Genomic DNA, 24019 nt, shown 5'->3' on the forward strand with positions numbered 1-24019 from the left:
TTCCCTTTTGTGGAATTGTCTGGGCTTGACGGAACCTGTGACACTGTCAAAATGGCGGTGGTGGCCACCTCCCATTTTAGCCCAAAAACTTATTATTGGAGTCTATGGAAACCCATTGTCCAATATTTATATGTCGATGGTCATCCCGCCCACCAGACCAAAAGAACACCATTGGCAAGGCACGAGACTGTTCGGGCCTGCTGAGGCCAGTATGCAAGCAGACAAGAAGACAAGCAGCTTAATGCCCCCCAGCTAATGCATATGGCAAAATAATATAACATGAATTTGAAAACAACAGCATGTCACCCGTACATTTACAAATGCTTTGGGAAAATGTGGTTATATTGGTCCAGTAATCTGACCTAATATAACAAGCTAGTATTAGCATAGGTTACCTGCTAATTCCTGCAGTAGTAATATATCTTCATTTTCTACATAAAAAGGGAGTTAAAATTGGACGTTGTACTCAAGATTTGGCCTGTAGGACCTAGTGACTTGGACTCAGAAACACTGAGGACTTGAGTGTGACTGGGACTCTAGAAATGACACCATTATCAAAATATTGGTAGCAAAACATTTTTATAAATACATTGTCAAGTGTGAATTCTTATATGAAGACGTAAAGCTGATGACTTTCTGAATCTCCTTCCACAGATCACACATGGAAAAGGCTTCTCCCCTGTGTGAGTTCTCATGTGATCAGTCAAGCGGTCACTCCGAGAGAAAAGTTTACCACAAATTTCACATGCAAAGGGCTTTTCGAGTGTGTGAGTTCTCTTGTGAAGAGTCAAGTGACAACTCTGAGAGAATCTTTTACCACAAGTTTCACACACAAAGGGTTTCTCAAATGTGTGAGTTCTCATGTGCTTTGTCAAGTTACTCTTCTGAGAGAAACGTTTACCACAAGTTACACATGGAAATGGCTTCTCACCTGTGTGTGTTCTCATGTGATGAATAAAAAAACAATTGTGACTGAAAGATTTTCCACATATTTTACATAAAAATGGCTTCTTGCGATTGTCAAAACTTTCTCCGTGCCCTTTGGTTTGTTTACATATGTTATTTTGCTTCGATTCTTCATGTCTGTCTGTTTCTGAGTTTTTATTCTTATATAAATCTTGGTTCTCAGCTTCAGGAGAAATCTGACAAACGGGTTGGTTACTGTTTGTTTCTGATTTACAGCAGTCTGTTTCTTCAGAGGCAGAATTCACCATGAAGGTAACATTTTCCTGCTTCAGAGCGATCTGTTCTTCTTGACGACTGATACAGAGTTCCTGCTGTTCCTCTTTCAACCGTGGATATTCTGGTTCCTCGTGGTCCAAACTGAAGGTCATTTCCTGGTTACTGAGGTGCTGGTCAGTCAGAATCTCCTCCTTTTCCCAGACATGATGCGGTGGGAGTTCTGGACAGGCTAAATAAAAGAACATTTGTATTAATGTGACATTTAAAAAAGCAGATTTCATTCATTTTTCATCTGACAAATCTCAAGAAACTGACACCAAGAGGAACAAAGTCACAAAGTGATTAAAGTTTTTACAAAAATCCATTTTGTCCCTTGTTGTTTGTGGTAAAAATCAAGAGTTCTTTCCATCTGAAACATGATAAAGTAACACATGTTTCTGACTGACCTCACCTATGTTGTACAGTAAAACTTCAGAAAGAAAATAAAACTGTTAACAGCAATAAAACATGAATTTTCCAAAAATTCTGTCCTCAATAAAACATTATTATCAATGGTGATCTAAAATTTAAACTTTAAAATTTCCTCATTATTATTGTAGTTTATTTAATATAAGTGTAAATCCGTCCGTCCTTCCATCCATCCATTCTCTTCCGCTTGTCCGGAGTCGGGTTGTGGGGGCAACAGCCTAAGTCGAAAAGCCCAGACTTCCCTCTCCTCAGTCACTTGGGACAGTTCTTTGGGATAGCAGTAGCTCAACAGGTTGAGCGGGTTATCCAGTAATCAGAAGGTTGCGGGTTCGATCCCGGCTCTGGACAGAGAATTCCGCTGTTGTGTCCTTGGGCAAGACAACCCACCTTGCCTGCTGGTGGTGGTCGGAGGGACCGGTGGTGCCTGTGCTCCGCAGCCTCACCTCTGTCTGTGCTCCCCAGGGCAGCTGTAGCTACGTCGTAGCTCATCACCATCAGTGTGTGAATGTGTGTGTGAATGGATGAATGATACACTATAGTGTAAAGCGCTTTGGAGTCCTTACTCTGAGAGGTGCGATACAAGTGCGGGACATTTATCATTCTTCTGGGGGAACCCCAAGGTGCTCCCTAGCCAGGCGAGAGACATAGTCCCGCAATTGTGTCCTGGGTCTCCCTTTAGGTCTCCTCCCAGTTGGACGTGCCTGGAAAATCATATCAGGGAGGCATCCTAATCAGATACCTGAGCCACCTCAACTTCATCCTCTTGATGTGGAGGAGCAGCAGATCTACTCTGAGCCTCTCCTGGAACATTGAGCTTCTCATCACATCTCTAAGGGAGTGCCCAGACACACTGTGGAGAAAACTCATTTCGGCTGCTATTATCCGCAATCTTGTTCTTTTTGTCACTACCCAAAGCTTGGTGAGGTCAGGAATGTAGATCAACCAGTAAATTGAGAGCTTCACCTTCTGGCTCAGCTCTCTTTTCACCACGACTGACCGGTGCAATGTCTGCATCACTGCAGATGCAGCACCAATCTGCCCATCGATCTCACGCTCCAGCTTTCCCTCACTCGTAAACAAGACCCCGAGATACTTAAAACTCCTCGTCCTTGACACTATCGGCGCTTACACATTAGCGTCAGCACGGTCAGGGTTTGGTCGGGCTGGATGGCGTGAGTTTGGTCTCGAACGGGCGGTGTAGTGTTCACATATAAATCCGAGGAACTTCTCAGGAAAGCGGAAATTCCCGAGCCTGTGGGCGGTGTTTAATACGCGCAGGAAAGTCTGCGGTGTCCTCCATAGTCAAGTCAAAGTCAAAGTCATTTATTGTCATTTCTACCACATGTGCAAGACATACAGATAAACGAAATTGAGTTTCAGTACACACAATTCAGAGATCAGACATACATGGGCAAGACACATGACAAGAATTGGTGACTGCGGTCATTCGCAACATGAGTTGCGCTACCTTAATAGATGAAAAGGAATTACATGAGGATAGGTTGGGGGAGGGAAAAAAAGGCATACCAGAGTTACTCCCGACAGGGTGTAGCTGTACTATGCAAAAATACACCTCAAACATATAAGCACGAACTTCAACATTCACAACATGAGACTCCGTTGGAGGGGGGGCTGGGATCCTGTTTTTCCAGGGCCAGCAGCCATGTGCGGTGCTCAGCCAGCTGTGTCCACAGGAGGGAGAGAGATCTTGGGAGGAACATAGAGCACATTCCTGCAGGTTGATGGCCTCGCTGTGAAGTCCACAATCTGAAGGTGGGGGGTAGGACGGGTTCCACAGCATCTGTCTGCATTCCTTCCTTCGTGGGGGATGATTTTTTGCAGCTTCAAGGCTGCATTGGCATCAGATTAGGATAACAAGACTCCTCAATGGACAGCTGAGTGAGACAGATGACCTTCCACTCCTTCCAGGAATCGAGCATATATCCCGCTGCGTGTGTCCCATGAGGGCAAGGGGGAGCCCCCTCCTCCGTTCTCATCGTAGAAAAAATCTTATCAATCGCGTTAAATGACCAATTAATTAAATCCATTTCTGAAAAATAGCGATTTCCAGAGGAAATGCAGAGAAGCGCTCTGTAGGCAGGCAGGACAAAAAGAGCCTTGGGAAAAAAAGATAAGTGAGCAAAGCAGAAGCGACTGTGCTCTGTGAGTGCCAGGAGAAGATAAACCATAATAAGGTAAAAGAGTGCCATAATAAGGTAAACAAAGACGGGCATGAGCTGTGTTGCTTTTCATGAACCACGTTATTTTATTATTTGCCATGTGTGTCCTCATAATCTTGTGCCACACACTGCTTTCTACCCTGAACAGGTGTCTGCTCGCCGGGGCAAGAGCTCCGATGCAGAGAACAGGCGTGCACGCACGCACGCACACACACACACACACACACACACACACACACGCTCTTCTCCCATTCCCACTGAGCGGCAGGGTGGGTAGTCTGAACTGTAGTTTGGTGCATACCAAGCCCCCACAATGCAGCTCTGAAATTGAATCAAACCCGGAAGTACCAAAAATTTCAGTTCCACCCTCATCCGCTGGGGGCTGGTGTCAGAAGCGAGCAAATCCTCATTGACTCCCATGTTAAAAATACCAATTTCACAGCAGAAATAAACATGTTTACAGCCTGGTACCAAAACATGTTTTTTGTCTAAATTATCTAGTTTACACTCATGACAACCCTGAGGGGGGGGGGGGGGGGATTTTTTTTTCTCACTCTTCTGTTTAAGTGTGTTAAAAGCCTAAAATTCTGTATAATTATTGAGCATCAGACACACGTGACCGCAGAGCTAGCTCCGTGGAAAGGCCTCAGTAGAGCCTCGGTCTGGCTTGGAAACTGCTCCGGCATTTTGAGTCTCTGTGTTTGTGTATTCGTTTTTGGATATTTTTTGTGCAATTGTTGGACAAAATGACTTGCTGTGGCATTAACTGCACAAATAAGAGCGTCCAAGGAGTCTCCACTTCATTTTTTTCGGTAAGTAAAATTATACGTATGTATTTTAGGTCACTGCCGCCTTTAAACTAAAATAAAATAAAAGAATGAAACTTAAAAACTCCCAGACCTCATTTCGTGATTGCTAATCAGCTATGGCTGATTTTTGTTTGGATCACAGTGAGTTACACTAATTCTAATATATTTTTATTTCTATTACACATACATACTTTTTAACAGTTATGTTCACATGACTTATCAGGCTCTCTTGTTCTGGTTCTCATGATAATAATTCTGTTTCTTCCAGTAAGTTATCTTGTGCTTACTTCATCTGTAGAATGTCTCTTTACTTTTGGTAAATTGTACTGAGTCCAGAATAAAGGCTACTTGGCTGTACAAGATACAAACAAGTATTACGTTTTGGAAATATATGAAACGTATTTAGCCTGCTAATTTATCTCAAATACTAGTAACTACCATACTTTCCGGACTATAAATCGCAATTTTTTTCATAGTCTGGCCGGTCCTGCTACTCCGGAGGAACTTAAATAACAAAATATGTAGGCTACACCGCGCTGCTGGGTGGGAGGAAGTCCTTGATATGTTTTTGCACCAGCTTCTCAAAGCACTTGGTCACCACCGGTGTGAGTGCTATGGGTCTGTAATCATTGAGACTGTTGATTGTAGTAGACTTGGGAAGTGGGACTATTGTTGTTGATTTCAAACAATATGGAACCATAGCTTCAGACAAGGAGCGATTGAATAATTTGGTAAATACCATGGACAGCTGTTCTGCGCAGTTCTTCAGCTAGGAATACCATCTGGACCAGCCGCTTTCCTCTGATGAACAGCCCTGAACACGGTGCGAACCTGTTGTTCTTGAAGTGTGAGTATTTGTGTATCTGAACCAAACTAAGCAGGTGATGTTATAGGAGTGATGTTAGTTGTGGGGAAGCTGGTATTCTCAAAACGAGCAAAGAAATAGTTGAGTTCTTCGGCTAATGAAGCTCCTATTTCAGTGCTAGATCTGCTGTCCTTGTATTTGGTAATATGTCTCACGCCGGGGACACACCGGCCGCGGAAGCGCCGAGAAGCGAATCGCTCACGAAATTCGGCCGCTACTCGCCGCTCCTCAGTTCAGATCAGACGCGCCCCAGTCGAGGCGCGCCTCGGCTCAGCTGTAGTTTTTCTTTTAAACACTTGGTGTCCTCCATTTCCTCTCTGCCTTTTCTCAGCTCTTTTCCTCTACGTGTGTGTGTGTGTGTGTGTGTGTGTGTGTGTGTGTGTGTGTGTGTGTGTGTGTGTGTGTGTGTGAACCTATGGTATGAGTTGTTTCTGCCAGTCGAATCTCTTGGAACCCGCTCCAATTCTGCAGCTGTATCCTAGCAGTTTCTTCCGAAATGGGTACGTAAATAATGTTTTTCGGGGGTCGTACAGCTCCTTGTGTTTCTCAACTTCCATAATTAATTTAAAGTCATCCATCTTAACTGCTTGCCTCAGACTTTCTGCCTGTCTGTCCTGTTTGCTCCGGTGAAAAGACACCCAAAACCACACACCCCTTCACGTGGTCACACACGCACACAAGTTCGATGTGTGTGTGTGTGTGTGTGTGCGTGTTCGTGTTGTAGCGTTATGAATATCATAATTGTCTGCCCTTAACAGCTGCCCCTTTACACAGTAACAACGTGTAGGAATCGCCAAGGTCGGGTGCTGGTTTCAGAATGTTTACCTTCCAGAAGAAGAAGAAGAAGAAGAAGAACAGAAGAAGAACGCTTTTAATTAATCAAAGTACTTTATTTGTGATAAAGCTAGTCAAAACATATGTTGATCAATAATAATCAGGTGAATGATCTGTGAAATAAAGATGTCATGAGTTATGTGTTTTAGGGTTGTCACGGTAACCGGTATAGCGGTAAACCCCGGTAAAAAAGTTGACAATAAAAATAACCGTCCAGTTTTTAAAAAACTAAATTATCTCGGTGGGTTTACCGTGGCCGCGGTTTCAGCGCGGTGACCCTTACCAGCCACCGTCGCTTCAGCTGAAGTTCCCGCGGCGCGTACACGCACTTTTTAATTTGCAACGGCACCAAAACTTTGAAGCTGAAATAATGGCCGAAGGAGGAGACGGCAGCGCCCAGGACATCCATCAGCCCTCAAAGAAGACTAAATCGGAAGTTTGGGCATATTTGGGATTTCTGAAAAACGCTGAGGGACAGTTAATAGAAGACTGCTATCCCGTTTGCAGAACGTGCAGGAAACAAGTGTCTGCAGAAGGCAGCAACACTTCGAATCTAATGGCACATCTGCGTGACCATCACCCACGTCTCTACAGCCAGTGCAAGGTAGGTTATCATTAGAATTTTAGCTTAAATGCATGACGTGAGGACTTTTGGCTGAGGGAGAATGCAACGAGTCACTATATACTGCAGCCGCAGCGCCCTCTGCCAGCAGTTAAACCGTGTCACGGACACCCTGTTGCTGGATGAAGCATCTTATTTGTTGATGATGAAGAGAAATATACAATTAGTTCCTTGTCATTGATTTGTTTACTTATTCAATGCCATTTATACTTGAACATTTGGATTTGATTACATAGTGTAGTAGTTATTTTAGTAATTTGTTTAAAGTGGCTATTTATTTTAAATACATATTTTTTAAGGTTGACTTGTACAGTGCTCAAGTCAAGTGTGGACTGGAGATTTAGATTTTCATTTTGATAATGAAGAAAACAAGTATATGAGAAAACAAGTGGTGTTTCTTTGATTTGTTTACATATTGTTTATGGTTTGAATGTTTGGATTTGTATAATTTAAACCCGCACTGACTACTGTAACATGTTCCAGAAAAATAAGCTATTTGTTCCTTTACTTGTGAAAAGTTGCACTTTTGCTAAGGCTTTGTGTTATTTTAGGTTTAATAAACACTGTTAAACTATTTCAGTTTGTGTAGAACAGGACTATCTATGCTTTCTGAACATATGCAACACCGTTTAAAAAATACCGCGATAATACCGAAAACCGCGATAATTTTGGTCACAATAACTGTGAGGTTAAATTTTCATACCGTGACAACCCTAATGTGTTTAATGAATAAACAGGACTGCACCAGACAGACTGATCTACATCAACATGGAAACGCATAACACATTGTTCTCAGCCAATCAGAACTTTCGTCTGTCGTAGGGCAGAATCTGGGTTGTTTAATGAAGTTGTCCAATCCGGTTTACTAAGATTTATAAACAACTAGGGGATATAAAAAAAGGCAACGCCATTTTATCCTCAGTTCCATTTTAACCTCAGTTCTGTTCAAGCTGAGTTCCTAAGGAGTTCCACCTTGTCATCGCTAAGAAAGGTGCAGGCTGGCCAGCTGCACTTTCCTACTTTAAGCTGAGAACTGTCAAGCTGGAGATTTCCGTTGTTTGAACAACAAGACGACGTCCTTTCAAAATAAGAGCTGAACTCGCTGACGCCTGCCGCTACTACTGGGAGTCGATGCGCCGACGGGCTTTGTCGTGCTGTGACCGCTGTTCTACCAGCTCCAGTACATCTGAAGGTCCGAGGACCTGGCATTTCCTGATCTAACACAGAAGGCTCCAGATGGTACGTAGTCACGGCAAAATGGCTGCTCATGTCATCAGCTTCTGAAGCCTCGTGATTTGTAGTCATAACAACCAGATCCGCCCACGTCAGCCTAGAGATTCTGAACCACACACACACACACACACACACACACACACACACACACACACACACACACCAACACGAAACATCCAAATCCATATGCATCCATCATTGAGATAGTCCTGGTAGATTGTAAGAATTTATAATTATAGAAATTAAAGATTCTTAAACGATCCCAACTCTCTCTTTTCTTGTCTCTCAGTCAATACAGAGTGTTTAAGTAAACTCCCTGATGATAAAAACAACCACTTCTGATTATAATATTTAGATCTAACTACAGATCACTACAGTGTGGTTGTTCTGCAGTGTCTGATTACGAACACATTTGACTATTGCGGAATTTTATTTTGAAATGCTTTATTTTGTTAATTTTACCGGCCTGCCTCTTATGTCTAGGTTTGACTTCCTGCCAGAATTGACGCGATTCACCCGCGGCTCGCAAAAAAAATAGAGCAGACGCCAAAATGATCGCTGCACGGCGCGGGCTGGAGCGCCGGCGCGAGGCGATTCGCTGCGCTTCGGCGGCCCATGTGGTCTATAGAATAGCTTAACAAGGGCGCCGAATAAAGGCGGTCTCATTTTCGCGGCGCTTCCGCGGCCGGTGTGTCCCCGGCGTTACGCCGGGGACACACCGGCCGCGGAAGCGCCGCGGAAGCGCCGCGGAAGCGCCGCGGAAGCGCCGCGGAAGCGCCGCGGAAGCGCCGCGGAAGCGCCGCGAAGCGCCGAGAAGCGAATCGCTCACGAAATTCGGCCGCTGCTCGCCGCTCCTCAGTTCAGATCAGACGCGCCCCAGTCGAGGCGCGCCTCGGCTCAGCTGTAGTTTTTCTTTTAAACACTTGGTGTCCTCCATTTCCTCTCTGCCTTTTCTCAGCTCTTTTCCTACGTTTGAGTGTTTGTGCGCGTGCGCGTGTGTGTGTGTGTGAACCTATGGTATGAGTTGTTTCTGCCAGTTGAATCTCTTGGAACCCACTCCAATTCTGCAGCTGTATCCTAGCAGTTTCTTCCGACATGGGTACGTAAACAATCATGTTTTTCGGGGGTCGTACAGCTCCTTGTGTTTCTCAACTTCCATAATTAATTTAAAGTCATCCATCCTAACTGCTTGCCTCAGACTTTCTGCCTCTCTGTCCTGTTTGCTCCGGTGAAAAGACACCCAAAACCACTCCCCCCTTCACGTGGTCACACACGCACACAAGTTCGATGTGTGTGTATGTGTGTGCGTGTTCGTGTGGTTTTTCTGCAGTGTCTGTTTACGAACACATTTGACTATTGCGGAATTTTATTTTGAAATGCTTTATTTTGTTAACTTTACCGGCCTGCCTCTTATGTCTACGTTTGACTTCCTGCCAGAATTGACGCGATTCACCCGCGGCTCGCGAAAAAAATAGAGCCAACGCCGAAATGATCGCTGCACGGCGCGGGCTGGAGCGCCGGCGCGCGGCGATTCGCGGCGCTTCGGCGGCCCATGTGGTCTATAGAATAGCTTAACAAGGGCGCCGAATGAAGGCGGTCCCATTTTCGCGGCGCTTCCGCGGCCAGTGTGTCCCCGGCCTTAGTCCTTCCCAGACCCTCCTTGGGTTGCTGGCAGACAGATGTTGTGACAGCTTTTTGGTGTAGCTCACTTTAGCCTCCTTGACTCCCTTTTTAAGATCAGTCCTTGCCCGCCAGTACTTGGCCTGGTCTCCCGACGCGTATGCAGCATTTCAAAAATGCTCCATTCTGTATGAGCAAAACAGTCCTGCAGTTGAGCCATGGCTTCATCTGTAAGAGTATTAATGGTTTTAATAATTGGCCTTGTTCTTTTTTTCAGTGGTATGTATGCAGGTAGGAGGAGCAGAGAGAGATGGTCTGACTTTCCAAGTGGGGGGAGAGACGGATTTATGAGCCTATTTAATATTTGTGTAAATTATAAATACTGTAATAAATAAACGAACACTGATTCCCCCGGAGGAGCTGGCCCAAGTAACTAGGGAGAAGGTGGTCTGTGTGTCCCTGCTTAGGCCCTTGTTACCCGGGTGGATAAGGGAAGGAAAAGGATGGACATCTGCACGAATCTGATGCATCTAAAGACGCTTCGGAAAACAATGAACCTATAAATGAAGAAATTGGCACATATTGTCTCTAAAACACATGTAATGTTTTTTTTTTCTATTTTCTTTCTCTAAAGCTTAAGTGGTGGTAAGTTTCCCGACCTAGTATCAGAAATTAAGTCTTTAAACCGAAAAAGGAGTATAGGAATTTATTGAGATTCTGTCCTCAGTAAACCCGCATTAGTCCCGCATGAGTTTCATACCTATTCTGTGTAAATTGATCTGTGGTTTCCAGCTGAGATCCAGCAGTCTGCGCTGACGATCGATCTCTTCCTCCAACTGAACGATGTTTCTTCGAAACTCTGTAAATATTTCTTCAGCAGCATCAGATAGTCGCTTGTTGATAAACTCTCTCAGAGACTGACCTGACGACATTGTTGCTGCAGAGACTCAAATATTCACCTGACACCGAACAGCAAGCTAACTCAGCTAACAGCTTGTTGTCTACTTCTGTTAATTTTAGTAGTCGGGTCGGGAAGCCAACTTAAAGGGACATTACCGCCACCTTCTGGATTTATGTCAGAAAAAGGAAACGAGCCAATGATCAATAATTAAAAAACACATTACAGGCACATTAAGCAACGTTTTTGTGTTTTTAAATTCTTTTCTTTAGCCAATATGTTGTGGAGCAGTCAAGGACGACACAAAAGTAGGTTTCATTCACATCTTTAGTATCTCAACACTGAGTCCTTGTTGGTCATTAAAAGCAGTCCCAACTCATTTACATACAAGCCTGCTTGGGCAAAGCCTCAACCATATTTACATACACAGAAGCGTCTTGCTTGCCCCCCAGCCCCCCCCCCCCCACCCCCCCAAAAAAGAAAATAAGAAAACAGGGAAGGATTAAAAGTCTGCTGTACTTACAGCCATATTACCTCTGCTTTTCTCCATGTCTGATTCAATCACATCCATTTGGTGATGCGCATTTGTAGTCCTGGACATATTTTCCCACTAAACTTAAAATAATCTTTTGCCCCGGTTCGAAAATAAGCACTTTGTGTGCATCAGAAGGTGCCTTCAAAATTCACAAACATCATATGTGAAATCCATGGCACATAACAAATGGGATTAGAAGTGCTCGCTTTCAGTCGATTCACTCAGTACAACAAAGGTACTATGGGATATCATGCCTTCGTGTGGCCTGGCTTAAGACCAGTGTTGGGAAAGTTACTTTAAATTAGTAATGTAGTTACATTACTAGTTACTTCTTTCAAGAGTAACTCAGTTACTTTAAGTTACTCGTTAGTTTCTAAGTAACTAGTTACTAGGGAAAGTAACTGTTTTTATTCAGATTTTTCTTATTAAAATGTGTTACTTCCTTAACTGGATAGCCAGCAAGGTTGCTGGTCTTCTTGCTTGCTTACATGATAGCCCTATCCTGCCACAAGTTCACTGCGCCACCTAGTGGTCTGAACATAAAATGGCAGTGGAGTACTGTGAGTGCAAGTGAATGATGAAATGAATGAAACTAAATTAGAAAGGAGAATGTCTGTTTTATGTGTCACTTTTTATCCGTCCGTTTAAATCAATTTCTATTGTTTTAACCCTCTACAAATGCAAACACATAATTTTGTGGTTGATGTCACACAGTGCTATAAATCTAATCATTGTACCTAGTAGGCTATCACTACAAAAAAGCAGTGGATCACACAAAACATGACATACAGTATGTTGAAACCTTGATAGGTATATTTATTTTTGCCATTGAAATGGGTAGAAAGTATACTTTTAGCATTGCCAACATTAAATTGTTCCTCAGACCATTTAGGAACCGTATCAATAACAGTGCAAACATTATTCAACATAAACACATTGAGGTTTATCCATTCTTTGTAAACTTAACAGAAAACAGCTGAACTGCACCAGACCTCATCTTCAGTATTGATGGGCAAATTTAAAGTATTTTTAGCCTCAGTAAGAGAAACTAAATAATCTGCCGCCATAGTTCTAGCCTCCGTGCGTTACATCACAGCGTCACCTGCGCTTTTACGTCCACCACGGAAACGTAACCTTTTTTTTTCTTTTTCGGAAACGTAACTTTGTTCACTGGCATGTCGGTGGTCGGTGTCCAATCCTTTTCAATAAAGTTTGTTTAAAAAAAGTCCAACACGGAAACTGCGGTCCGTAGCTTGGCACGTAAGTTACCGAATAACGAGCCTATTTAAATCCCAGCAACGATAAACCCGTTCCTGATTTCGGCAAACTAACTAGTTACCGTGGACGTTACCACAATAATAACGTAGTTACTGTAACGCGTTATTTAATAACACGTTAGTCCCAACACTGCTTAAGACACATCTAATTACATCTGTAAGGCAAATGAACGTGACAATGTGTGGAGGCCCTGCCCTCCACTTACAAGTGACAGCGCCATTACTCAGTTCTTATGCTTTTCACCTCACTGAGAACTGACCTAAAACTAGTGTAGCGTTAGGAAGCTTATAATGGTCTGGCCTTAACAGCTGCCCCTTCACACAGTAACACCGCCAAGGTCGGACGCTTGGTTCAGTATGTTTACATTCCAGGAGAAGAGACAGAAGAACAGAAGAAGAACGCTTTTCATTGATTAATCAAAGTACTTTATTTGTGATAAGCTAATCAAAGCATTTGTTGATCATTAATAATCAGGTGAATGATCTGTGAAATAAAGATGTCATGAGTTATGTGTTTAAATGAATAAACAGGGCTGCACCAGACACACTGATTTGCATTACCATGGAAACGCATGACACATTGTTTTCAACCAATCAGAACTTTCGTCTGTGGTAGGGCACAATCTGGTTTGTTTATGAAAGTTGTCCAATCCGGTTTACTAAGATTCTTAAACAACTGGGAGATATAAAAAGAAGGCAACGCCATTTTAAGTCTGTTCCACGTTTAGTTCCACTTTGACATCAGCTCTGCTCGATCCGAGCTCCAAGGAGTTACATCATACTCTCAACATTGTTTTCAACCAGCTCAACCCATCACTGCAAAGAGGAATACAGGCTGGCCATCTGTATTTCCTGTTTTAAGCTGAGATCTGTCAAGCTTGAGATTTCCGTCGTTTGTACCATCGAGACAACTTTCTTTCAAAATAAGAGTGAACTTGCTGACGCCTGCCAACCACTAACGGAGTTATCCTCAGACGGGCGTTGTGTGCTGTGACCGCTGTTTCACCAGCTCCAGTACAACCGAGGTCTTGGAACCCTGATCTACACAGGAGACTCCATCTAAGGTACGGCAATATGGCGGCTCATGTCATCAGCTTCTGAAGCCTCGTGGTAGCCTAGTCATAACAAACCAGACTCGCTACGTCATCCTAGAGATTCTGAACAAAACACACACACACACCAACACAAAACATCCAAATCCATATGCATTCATCATTGAGATAGTCCTGGTAGATTGTAAGAATTTATAATTATAGAAATTAAAGATTCTTAAACGATCCCAACTCTATCTCTCTTTCTTGTCTCTCAGTCAATACAAAGTGTTTAAGTAAACTCCCTGATGATAAAAACAACCTCTTCTGATTGATTACTTAGATTGTATGAATATACAAAATCAGGTAATTAAATTATCTAATTAAAGTATATAAATATACAAACTTCTAATCACAACATTATGGCGAGCCTAGCCTGATATCTGCACAGTTTATTACACTTTGTGCCAATTTTGAGACATATTTGGTTTTTTTTTTTTTTGTTCAGTGTGAGTTCAGAGAGAAAGGAAAAGGCGATCTTTTCCTCCTTCAGCTTAGGGCAGTGCTTTTATCTACGCTATTGAAAGATAGCTTAACGGCTTGCTGGCTGGACTCTACTTCATTCTGGCTAGCGTTCTTCGCCCGCAGAGCGTCATCTTTCATGGCGGCTCTTCAGCTTCTCTGCCTTCGTTCGGTCAGGTGACAACAGACACTTCTCTCAGAGTCTGGGGGGCTTGGCAGTGAGGGGGGTATGGTCCTCAGCCCAATCGAGGTTCCATATCAACTTTCTGGAACTGTTAGCCATGTTTCTGACCTTGAAACATTTCAGTCATCACCTGGGAGGTCAGCATGTACTGGTTAGGCTGTGACTGTGGTGTCACATGTAAACAGACAGGGAGGAACATGCTCTCTTCCTCTACTGAATCTGACCCACACATTACTGCACTAGTGCAATCTGAATTTCCTGTCTCTCAGTGCAGCTTATGTCCCCGGTTGCCTCAACCACGGGGCACACTTGTTTTCCGGGGCAGACCTTTGTCAAGGGAATGGAGGCTCCACCCCGAGGTGGTGTCCCAGATCTGGCTGAGGTTCGGCAGGGCAGTAGTGGATCTGTTTGGGTCAAGCGCAAACACACACTGTCCCCTGTTCTTCTCCTAAACGGATCAGACTGCTCCAATGGGATTGGATGCTTGGACCCTTGGCCCAATGTTCTCTATGCTTTTCCTCTGCTGGAACTAATCCCAGCAGTACTGCAGAGAGTGCACAGGCCGAGCCTGTCTCTGATTTTGGTGGCCCCTGGAACGTTTTTGAGGTGTGGTGTCTGAGCACCTCTGGATTTTTATCTTGATCGTCTTCTTCTGAGCAGGTCAAGAGTTCCCTCCCAGAGCTCCATTGTGGACCTTCTGTCGTTTCTACAGGATCTGTTGGACAAGGACTTGTCATTCTCCACTTTAAAGGTCTACCTGGCAGCCATTTCAGCTTGCCATGAATCTTTTAATGGAGTTTCCATCCATCCATCCATCCATCCACCCATCCATCCATCCATCCAGCCAGCCAGCCCAACCCAAACCAACCAACCAACCAACCAACCAATCTTTATTTATATAGCACTTAATCATGCAATACATGCAACTCAAAAGTGCTTAACAAATTAAAAAGGCCCCGCATACCCACATTCCCTCCCATCTCCAGAATTTTTAAAACAGTCTGACAATGAAAACCCCTTTACAACACTCATCCTCCCGCACACATGCACACACACGCGCACACACACACACGCGCACACACACACACACACACGCACACACACACACACACGCACGCGTGCGCACACACACACACACACACACACACACACACACACACACACACACACACACACACACACACACACACACACACGCACATGCCCTCCCCCCAATGAAAAACATACAAATGGCTGAGATCATATGAGCCAAACCAGCAAAGATAAGAATAAGGAAACGCCATCAGGGGAGCCATCCGCCCGACAGCAGCAGATCCACAGCAGCAGCCAAGGCACCGACACAGGGCGCCCAGGGCAGGGAGGGTGGAGACCCCCACCTCCACCTGGCGCTCACCCTTTAGCCGTTCGGTTCATGAAAGAGTTTCGCAGACTAAGGCCCATTATTAGATCTTCTGTCCCTTCTTGTGACCTCACTTTGCCACTGGAGGCCCTGTGTGGTCCCCCATTTGAGCCAATTGAATCGATCAGCATGAAGCTTCTGTCTTATAAGACAGCTCTGCTCTTAGCCCTAGCATTGGTGAAGAGGGTGGGAGATCTTCATGCTCTTTCAGTCCAACCTTCCTGTCTGAAAATATCATCAGACGAATCTAGTGTCACCCTGCATCTGAATGCTGCATATTTGCTCAAGGTCATCCTGCTGAACTATTCTGTATTCTGTTCCCTGACAGTGCTTTCGGGCTTCAGTTGTCCTCCTTTTGCCTCTGAGGAGGAGAGGAGGCTGCATTGTCTGTGCCCGGTTTGTGCTCTGGCTTATATAGATTGAACTTGGAGTATCGGAAGAACAGACCAACTGTTTGTGTGTTTCGCCAAACCCTCCATGGGTAAAGCTTTGTCAAAGCAAAGACTTTCTCATTGGATTGTGGAGAGAATTTCCCCATGTAACAGTGTCACTGGCTCCCAGCTTCCCCTAAGGGTAAGGGCACACTCTACTAGAGGTGTGGCTGCTTCTTGGGCACTGTTTAAAAGGTGTTTCAGTTTGTCATTTGCTCAGCTGCAAGCAACACACCACACTTTTGTGAAGTTTGACCATTTGGATGTTTCGGCCCCTTCAGTAGCGCATGCAGTTCTTTCTGCTGGGTCTGACTTGCCATCTTAGATTGCAATCTCAACCCAAGTTTAATAGCTGCTCATGGGACATTTCGATAAGTCCCATAGTGCCTTCTTGTACCGAGTGAATCGACTGAAAACACTCACACATGAGGGATTTGTGGTCACTGTTTTGATTGCAGTTTTAGTTAACTCAAAAAAGGTTTACATGTTCTTGTGGCCAAGGTCCTGACGTTTCTTTAGTGGTACAGCATGACGATATTTATTGATATTTGGAGGCCCTTGGGCCTGAAGAATTGGGGGCTGGCGGAAAAGTCTGGCAGGCCGGATTTGGCCCACGGGTCGCTAATTTCGGACCACTGCCCTAGTGGGAGGGAGTCCCATAGACTGTACATACTGGACAAACGGATTCCATTGCCTCCAATAACACGTTTGTTGTCTATAATGGGAGGTGGCCACCACCGCCATTTTGACCGTGTCACAGGTTCCGTCCAGCCCAGACAATTCCATAAAAGGGAAGAGAGGAGGTGCTGAGGGTGTGGCTGTAAGGCTGGGCTCGAGTGACGACACCCAGGCGAACTAGCTACGAGCTAACCTGAATCTAACCCTGGCTAACCCAAAGCTAAAGCGGAGGTGGGAGCCGAGCTAACGGATGTAGCCACCTAGCTTCAACCCAACCGGAGCTAACTGGAACACCCATCGACCTGAACCTTACACGGAGTTTAGGTGGAGGTTTTCTGCGCCTGTTCGTGAGAAGTACCTGTATTAAAAAAGTTTTAAATCGGTAAGTTTATAATTTATTTCCGTAATGAAAACATTTTGCTTTGAGCAAGTTTTCAGTACAGTTTTTTTCGGCGCTATCACTCCTGAGTCGCACCAGCCATTAAATGTATCATGAAGAAGAGAAAATATATTTAAGTCGTATTTTGGGGGGACATTTTATTATCTTTCTTACAAAATCTGAGACCAAGCGTTTCACATTGCAACACAAGCACCGGTAACCATAACAGAATGAACAACAGCCAGCAGAGGAGAGGATGGCGGTGTTTCAAACCCTCCCGGCCGGCGAGGAGAACTCATTCCTGGGCTGGAGCCGGCCCTCAGCACCCCGCCACAGGCTCTAACAGATGCTGGCGGTGTTTGAAACCCTCCCAGCGGGACAGGGGAACTCATTCTTGTGTGGGTCGGAGTCGGCCCGCAGCAGCGCGGTGTAGCCTACATATTTTGTTATATAAGTCGCTCCGGAGTATAAGTAGCAGGACCAGCCAGAATATGTAAAAAAGTGCGAGTTATAGTCCGGAAAATATGGCAGTTATTAGTATTTGAGCTAAATTAGCAGCGTAATTACATTTCATATATTTCCAAAATGTAATACTTGTTTGTATCTTGTACAGCCAACTAGTCTTTATTCTGGACTCAGTACAATTTACCAAAAGTAAAGAGACATTCTACAGATGAAGTAAGCACAAGATAACTTACTGGAAGACACGGGATTATCATGAGAACCAGAACAAGAGAGCCTGATAACAGTCATGTGAAAATAACAGTTAAAAAGTATGTATGTATAATAGAAATAAAAATATATTAGAATTAGTGTAACTCACTGTGATCCAAACAATAAATCAGCCATAGCTGATTAGTAAATATGACATGAGGTCTTGGAGTTTTTAATTTTCATTTTTTTCTTAGATCTGTTTAAATGTCACCATGGCAGCCTGTGTCTCTCCAACATCAGCTACACAAAGCAGCAAGTGTAAGTTCCACATACCTGTCTCACCACTTCATGTATGGTTTTGTACTTTAAACAATTATGACAAACCTGTTATTTTTTCTCCATAGCCATTTGGATCATTGGAGACAGCTATGTGAGGCGTGGTGCCCAGAGAGCTGCAGAGACAACCTTGGCCTCCCTGACGTCTGTGTCTCCTGGTTCGGTTGGGGCGGACCATCGACATACATACATGTGCCGACACTTTGCGCCCTGTTTTATAAAATGTAGTGTTAAAAATAAATGTTTTTGCTCAATTACTGGAATTTCTTTGGTTAAGACAAAAGTGAGGAATAATCATTTACAAGTTATTTGTACAACAGGCCCATTTTAAATCCCAACAGTTTCTTAGCAGACAATAGACATGTGTTCTTTACTAACTTTACTTGGTTTAAAAATCTTACTAAAATAGTGCCGTATTGCAAAACCCAATCATACTTGTTATGTAAACATTAGCTTTGTAGATATTTTTTACAGATATATATTTGTGTGCAACAAATCCAAACTTAAATAATTTGTCATTCTTTATTGAAAAACAACAAAATACAGTTATACAGAAGTGTGGGAAAATAATGTGAAAGTATTGCTATTTAAATGTAATCCTATTTATCTTTAAAAAGAAAAACTCTAAAAATGTCCTGTACAGCATCATGACAGAAGAATGGTGGTCTGTCTGTCAGAATGTGCTGAACAGATTTGCTCTTTGAAGAGGAGTGTCATGTTTGGAGGAAGGTACTTAACCCAAGACATGCAGAATACAACACTGACCAAAAACTGATGGAAAAAATGATTTATTTATAAGGAGGAACTTAAGGTGCACAGATAAGTCTGTGGTTGGAACTGCAACAACAGCTCAGCGTCTGGAGGAGGGAGAACACAGGTGAGCTTAGGTTCTGGTTTCAAAATCCATTGTAGGCAGGCAGAGGTGTTCAGCAGACTTACTGTGGTGGGTGTATGTGTTGGCTGGAGGAGGGAGAGGTAGAGAGCCGGGGGAAGCGCAGGAGAGGGAGCAGAGGTGGAGAGAAGCGGGGCGTCCTGGTGGATGGGGCACTGGGTGAGATGAGAGGTGGGTTATGGAGGGTGGTGATAAGGTCCGTGTGTTGAATATCCAAATCCTGGAGTAGAGGTCAGTATCCAATGAGGTCGACAGGAATCCTGAAGAATGGTAAATCCAATATAAGAGCAAAAACACTACAAAATAACATTAATCCTAGGAACACTAGAGGTAACACGAGTGGCTGGTTACTACCAAAACTGAGGCAATCTTCTGGCGTCAAATTGTGTCCTCCATCCACCATAAATAGGAAAGCACCCCGCTGATCGCTGATCAGGAACGGCTGGGGTGGAGTCACCAGAACCATGAAGAACGTGTCTCCAGAGACAACCCGGGTCCTGGTACCGATCAGGAAGCGGACCTCATCACCCAGAGCTGCCAGGTCACGCTCAAAGCCTTCATGTTCACGCTGCAGAGCCTGAACGCTGGCCAGGTCATGGCCGTAGTTGTCTGTGTTCAGGGCCTGGTTCTTCTCCTCGATCCACTCTTTGGTCTCATCAGCGTCTCTGAGAAGACATCAGAACTCCGTCTGAGTGTGGGTCCAAACTCTACTGACCCATAAGCGGCGCATAAGTGTGCGGGGTACCTGTGGAAGCGCTGCACCTCATGGGCGCTGCCCAGCATGTTGCTCCGGTCTTCAGCCAGCTGTTGCAGCGAGCGCCAGCGGTTGTTCAGCTCCTGGAGAGAAACCAAACCCAGTGAGATGAAGGTGGACGCCAGCGGGCTGGACGCCGGACGAGGAAACCTGGAGACGGATCGCTCAGACAGGAAGGGAAGAGCTTCCTCTTACCTTGATGGAATTAAAGTTAGCCGTCGTCTGAACGCCCAACCGTACGGTCTGAGGTCAAAGGTCACAGGAAACACACACCAGTCAGCAGTCATACAGATGCATAAAGATAACTGTAGCCATGGCAACCAGCTGACATGTCCCCACTTTCACCAGCACCTGGTGCCTGCCGGGTCACCTGAATTCCTGTGTGATTTCAGCACGGTCGGCCGTGACTGCGGCCATCAGAGGTGACCTCTGATCAGCTGAATGAACTCACCTTCTAGGGTGACGCCGTGTTACCCCGGGTTTCCACCGGAGCCGTCAGCAGCACGTTACTGCAGCAGCACGTCTTGCTTGCGTAAGCTGCTGCTTGGCCCTTCCCACGAGACGCGAAGCAGCAGGGGAGCAGCTGCCACCGACCGAGCACGAAGTCACACGAGTGACTTCGTCAGTAAACACAACAACAAGCAGGAGAAAACTACAACATGGTTTGTGTTTTATGTTCTGTCCGTTTTATAATCGCCAATACGGACCTGAAAAACAAAGGAGACCGCTAGCTAGGTGATAACTTCTCACGGGGCCGCAGTTAGTAACCTTTTTTAAAAGTAAAGCAACCGGAAGGCAGTACGTTCTTTATTCTGAAAATCTCGGTAGCTTCTCTCAATTTCCACGTCCGATTTCCTGTCTTTCCTTCCCCAAAAATGTCGAACTTGACCCGTTTCAGAGGCGTCGCGCGTAGAAAATAGAACCGGCGCGTAAAGGCCGCGACATGCTGCTCCTGAGACGCGGCCGACTCGCGCTGCTGACGGCTCCGGTGGAAAAGGTTCTGTTGACCACAGCGGTTCCTATCAGCAGCTATGACCTGCTGCTGCAGTAACGTGCTGCTGACGACTCCTGTGGAAAGCCGGGGTTAGAGTCGGCTTCATCCTGTAAACAAACAAATGAGTGGTAACAAAAACACCACGTCTGGTTCTGGTGGAGGACAACACGCACCTTTCCAGGAGCAGAACCCAGATGTTCTTGTTGCTACAAACAGAGACGAGCAGAGTTAACAAACCAGGAAGTGAGAGGGACCAGCTGCTGCAGACAGGTGACGCTCACCTGAGCCTGAACCATAGGAGCCTCCTCAGCCATCAGACCTTCTGACTCCAGTTCACATGCCACCTTGTTGATGTCCCTCAGGCGGGACTCGTTGGCCTTCAGGTCCTGCAGGACAAAAGCACCTGCTGATTATCACCTGAGCTGATCTGACAGCTGCTGCTGGAAGACGGAGAGGAGGAAAAGTCCGACCTTCTGGAAGTCGTCAAACTTCTTCTGCAAGACCTCGACCTGCTCCAGGTCCGACCCGTCTCTCCATCCTCATTCAGCTAAAGACGCGAGTTCAAGTAAAACAACCTAAAGTCACACAAACACAAAGCAGGTGTGGAGATGTTCGCTCTGAGCTGGAGGTCGTTCCTCGGCTGTGAAGGGCACACGAACCTTGTTGGTGCTGTTGAGCAGCGTGAGGATGTCGCCCTTCTTCATGGTGACCTCTCGAGGACTCTTCTCCTGGTAGTCGTACAGAGCCAGAACCAGCTCCTTCCCGGTCTCATCGTCAGTTGGAGCCACTTGTTGCTGTCGGGTTAACAGGTCTGGTGTTAGAACGTGGTGGATAAGAATGTTCTGACGGGCCGAGGGTTCTGAACCAGCGAAGTGACCTGGACCCAAACAAAGTGAGCCAGAACCTGCAGACACCTCAGAAACATGTCAGGACCAGACCTGCTCTACCTTCCTCCATTATGGTCTCTCCTTTCTGGGTGACAGCCTTGATGCGAGGTTCATGACCTGTGATCTCAGCCTGCAGAGCCTGGTGCTTCTTCAGCAGGTTCTGGACACCAATCAGGTCCTTCCCTGAGGACACATGTTAGAGTTCAGCATTATGCAGTAGACAGACCAGTTTAACCCAGGGGTTTCTTTCTTCTACAATCTGCTCTTTAACTGTATTATTTCCTGCTATTTCAGCTGTTAACTTTATTTTTTCTCTAAGTGTTTTTCTCCCCAGAAGAAGCTACAATGATGTTCTGCTGAGCTGTGGTGGCCTCATGGAGGGGGCCATCATCTAGCACACTGCTGCTAACCACTTAATCATTCTCCCTTTCCTGATAATAACATTTTACTTTCTTTGATGTTGGATGTGCTACTGCTAGTTTACCCGTTTAATTATAGATTCACTAGGATAAATACAATAAAATTTATCTCTCGCCAAATAGAATATTTACTAAGAAATCACAATGTAACGTGTGTGTGTGTGTGTGTGTGTGTGTGTGTGTAAAAGCCATGTGTAGTGTTTATTTATAAAGCATATGTTGTTGGATTTTATCCAGAATCGAGATTTTGAAAATATATAGTTTAATTACAGTTTGATTTATTTGACATCTGTATAATGTTTATTATTTTGTTTTTTCCCCCTAAATACCTAACGTTTGAGTTTAACATGAATATCAGTCATTCATCCCAATACATGAAGTTACACATTTTAAATTTTAATAGGGGAAGACTGCAGGAGGGAGCGGTAAAATCATAGACTGTACATACTTGCTACCCGCCGGCTGTGATCACAAGCGACAACATATTAGTTCCCGCTGCTTCTTCGGTAAACAGCGCAAACAAAAACAAAGAAACTTGGGATCTTGTCGGCGTGGCGGTGGGATTTAAGGGAAACGCTGTATGCCCTATAGACTTCTCACCGAGCTGCAGTATTTCTCCGGTCAGATCTGTCTCTGAGAGCTCCACGAGCGGTCAGCCCGCGCAGAAACTAGCCGCCGCACCGGTCAGGCTGCCTGGCCTGACCGCTGGGGTTTACCGGATGGAAGAATGGACACAGGTGTCACTCCAAGCCTGCTGGAGATTTTAAGGGTTCAGATGAAAACACCCTACCACTCAGGCTGCTTACACATCGATATTAAGTTGTCGCTGTTGCGCTCACGCCGTAATACAGTATTAGATACGGTTAAAGTCAGACAGGAAAAACTCCACGAGCGGTCAGACCGCGCAGCAGCTAGGCGCAGCAAGTAGGCGCCGGATCGGTCAGGCTGCCCGGCCTGACCGCTGGGGATTACCGGATGGAAGAATGGACACAGAAGTCTCCCTCTTAGCGCTCCGTCATATTTCAACCCATTTTGATCTTTTACCATATTACCCATCTAAATATGCCCTATTAATTATTTTACCGTATTTTACATTTAAATTTCATGGTTAAACAGGACATGCTACATGTTAAACTGATAGTTAGCTAGCTACTTCGGTAAACTCAGCTAGTTTAAAGGCAGCAGTGACATAAAATACGAATATAGATTTTAACTTACCGAAAAAAATGAAGTGGAGACTCCTTGGACGCTCTATTAGTGCAATTAATACCACTGCAAGTCATTTTGTCCAACAATTGCACCAATAATATCCAAAACAGAATTCACAAGCACAGAGACTCAAAATCCTGAAACAGCTTCCAGGAGGGGCCGAGGCTGTACTGAGGCCTTTCCACGGAGCTAGCTCTGTGGTCACGTGGGTCTGAGGCGGCGGTCACGTGTGTCGGATGCTCATTAATTATACAGAATTTTAGGCTTTCAATACACTTAAACAGAAGAGTGAGAAAAAAATTCACCCCCCTCAGAGTTGTCATGAGTATAAACTAGATAATTTAGACAAAAAACATGTTTTGGTACAAGGCTGTAAACATGTTTATTTCTGCTGTGAAATCGGCATTTTTAACATGGGAGTCAATGAGGATTTGCTCTCTTCTGGCACCAGCCCCCAGCGGATGAGGGTGGAACTGCAATTTTTCTTACTTCCGGGATGGGACCATTTTTAGAGCGGCATTGTGGGGGCTTGGGGAGTCCTTGCTGCTGGATGTCACAGCAGCTCCTTACAGCACCCCACCCCCACCCAGCCTTACATCCCTTAAGGCAGTGGTTCCCAAACTTATTTAGCCGCGCAGCCCCTTCTATGTCCCGACCATGTCGACACCCCCCCCCCCCAGCCCCACATCAGGGCATGGTATATATATATATATATATATATATATAT

The 24019-nt window shown here is 44.9% G+C and overlaps 2 protein-coding genes and 1 long non-coding RNA gene across 4 annotated transcripts; 1 reads left to right on the forward strand and 2 right to left on the reverse strand.

Moving 5' to 3' along the window:
* Window positions 1-560: 560 nt before the first annotated feature.
* Window positions 561-10845, reverse strand: LOC107373754 (zinc finger protein OZF). 2 transcript variants are annotated; one of them, XM_015941910.3, is made up of 2 exons: window positions 10574-10845; window positions 561-1411 (listed from the first exon to the last, which is right to left on the reverse strand). In XM_015941910.3, exons 1-2 carry the CDS (start codon window positions 10743-10745, stop codon window positions 594-596), a joined length of 990 nt encoding a protein of 329 aa, XP_015797396.3. In that variant the 5' UTR covers window positions 10746-10845; the 3' UTR covers window positions 561-593. The 2 variants fall into 2 exon arrangements, with proteins under 2 accessions (XP_015797396.3, XP_070407490.1); XM_070551389.1 differs by lacking the exon at window positions 10574-10845 and adding an exon at window positions 3178-3591.
* Window positions 10846-13450: 2605 nt separating this feature from the next.
* LOC129163280 (uncharacterized) lies at window positions 13451-18391 on the forward strand. The gene is made up of 3 exons (XR_008563136.2): window positions 13451-13587; window positions 18056-18119; window positions 18206-18391. It is a non-coding gene; the product is annotated as an uncharacterized lncRNA (long non-coding RNA).
* Window positions 18392-18909: 518 nt separating this feature from the next.
* LOC129163278 (uncharacterized) lies at window positions 18910-21352 on the reverse strand. The gene is made up of 8 exons (XM_054740225.2): window positions 21248-21352; window positions 21059-21163; window positions 20951-20983; window positions 19979-20026; window positions 19775-19866; window positions 19384-19694; window positions 19077-19289; window positions 18910-18994 (listed from the first exon to the last, which is right to left on the reverse strand). The coding sequence occupies exons 2-8, from the start codon at window positions 21089-21091 to the stop codon at window positions 18930-18932; spliced, it is 795 nt and encodes a 264-aa protein (XP_054596200.2). The 5' UTR covers window positions 21092-21163; window positions 21248-21352; the 3' UTR covers window positions 18910-18929.
* Between the last annotated feature and the right edge of the window lie 2667 nt (window positions 21353-24019).

This window comes from Nothobranchius furzeri, chromosome 5, assembly GCF_043380555.1.
Source record: "Nothobranchius furzeri strain GRZ-AD chromosome 5, NfurGRZ-RIMD1, whole genome shotgun sequence".
Lineage (NCBI taxonomy): Eukaryota > Metazoa > Chordata > Actinopteri > Cyprinodontiformes > Nothobranchiidae > Nothobranchius > Nothobranchius furzeri.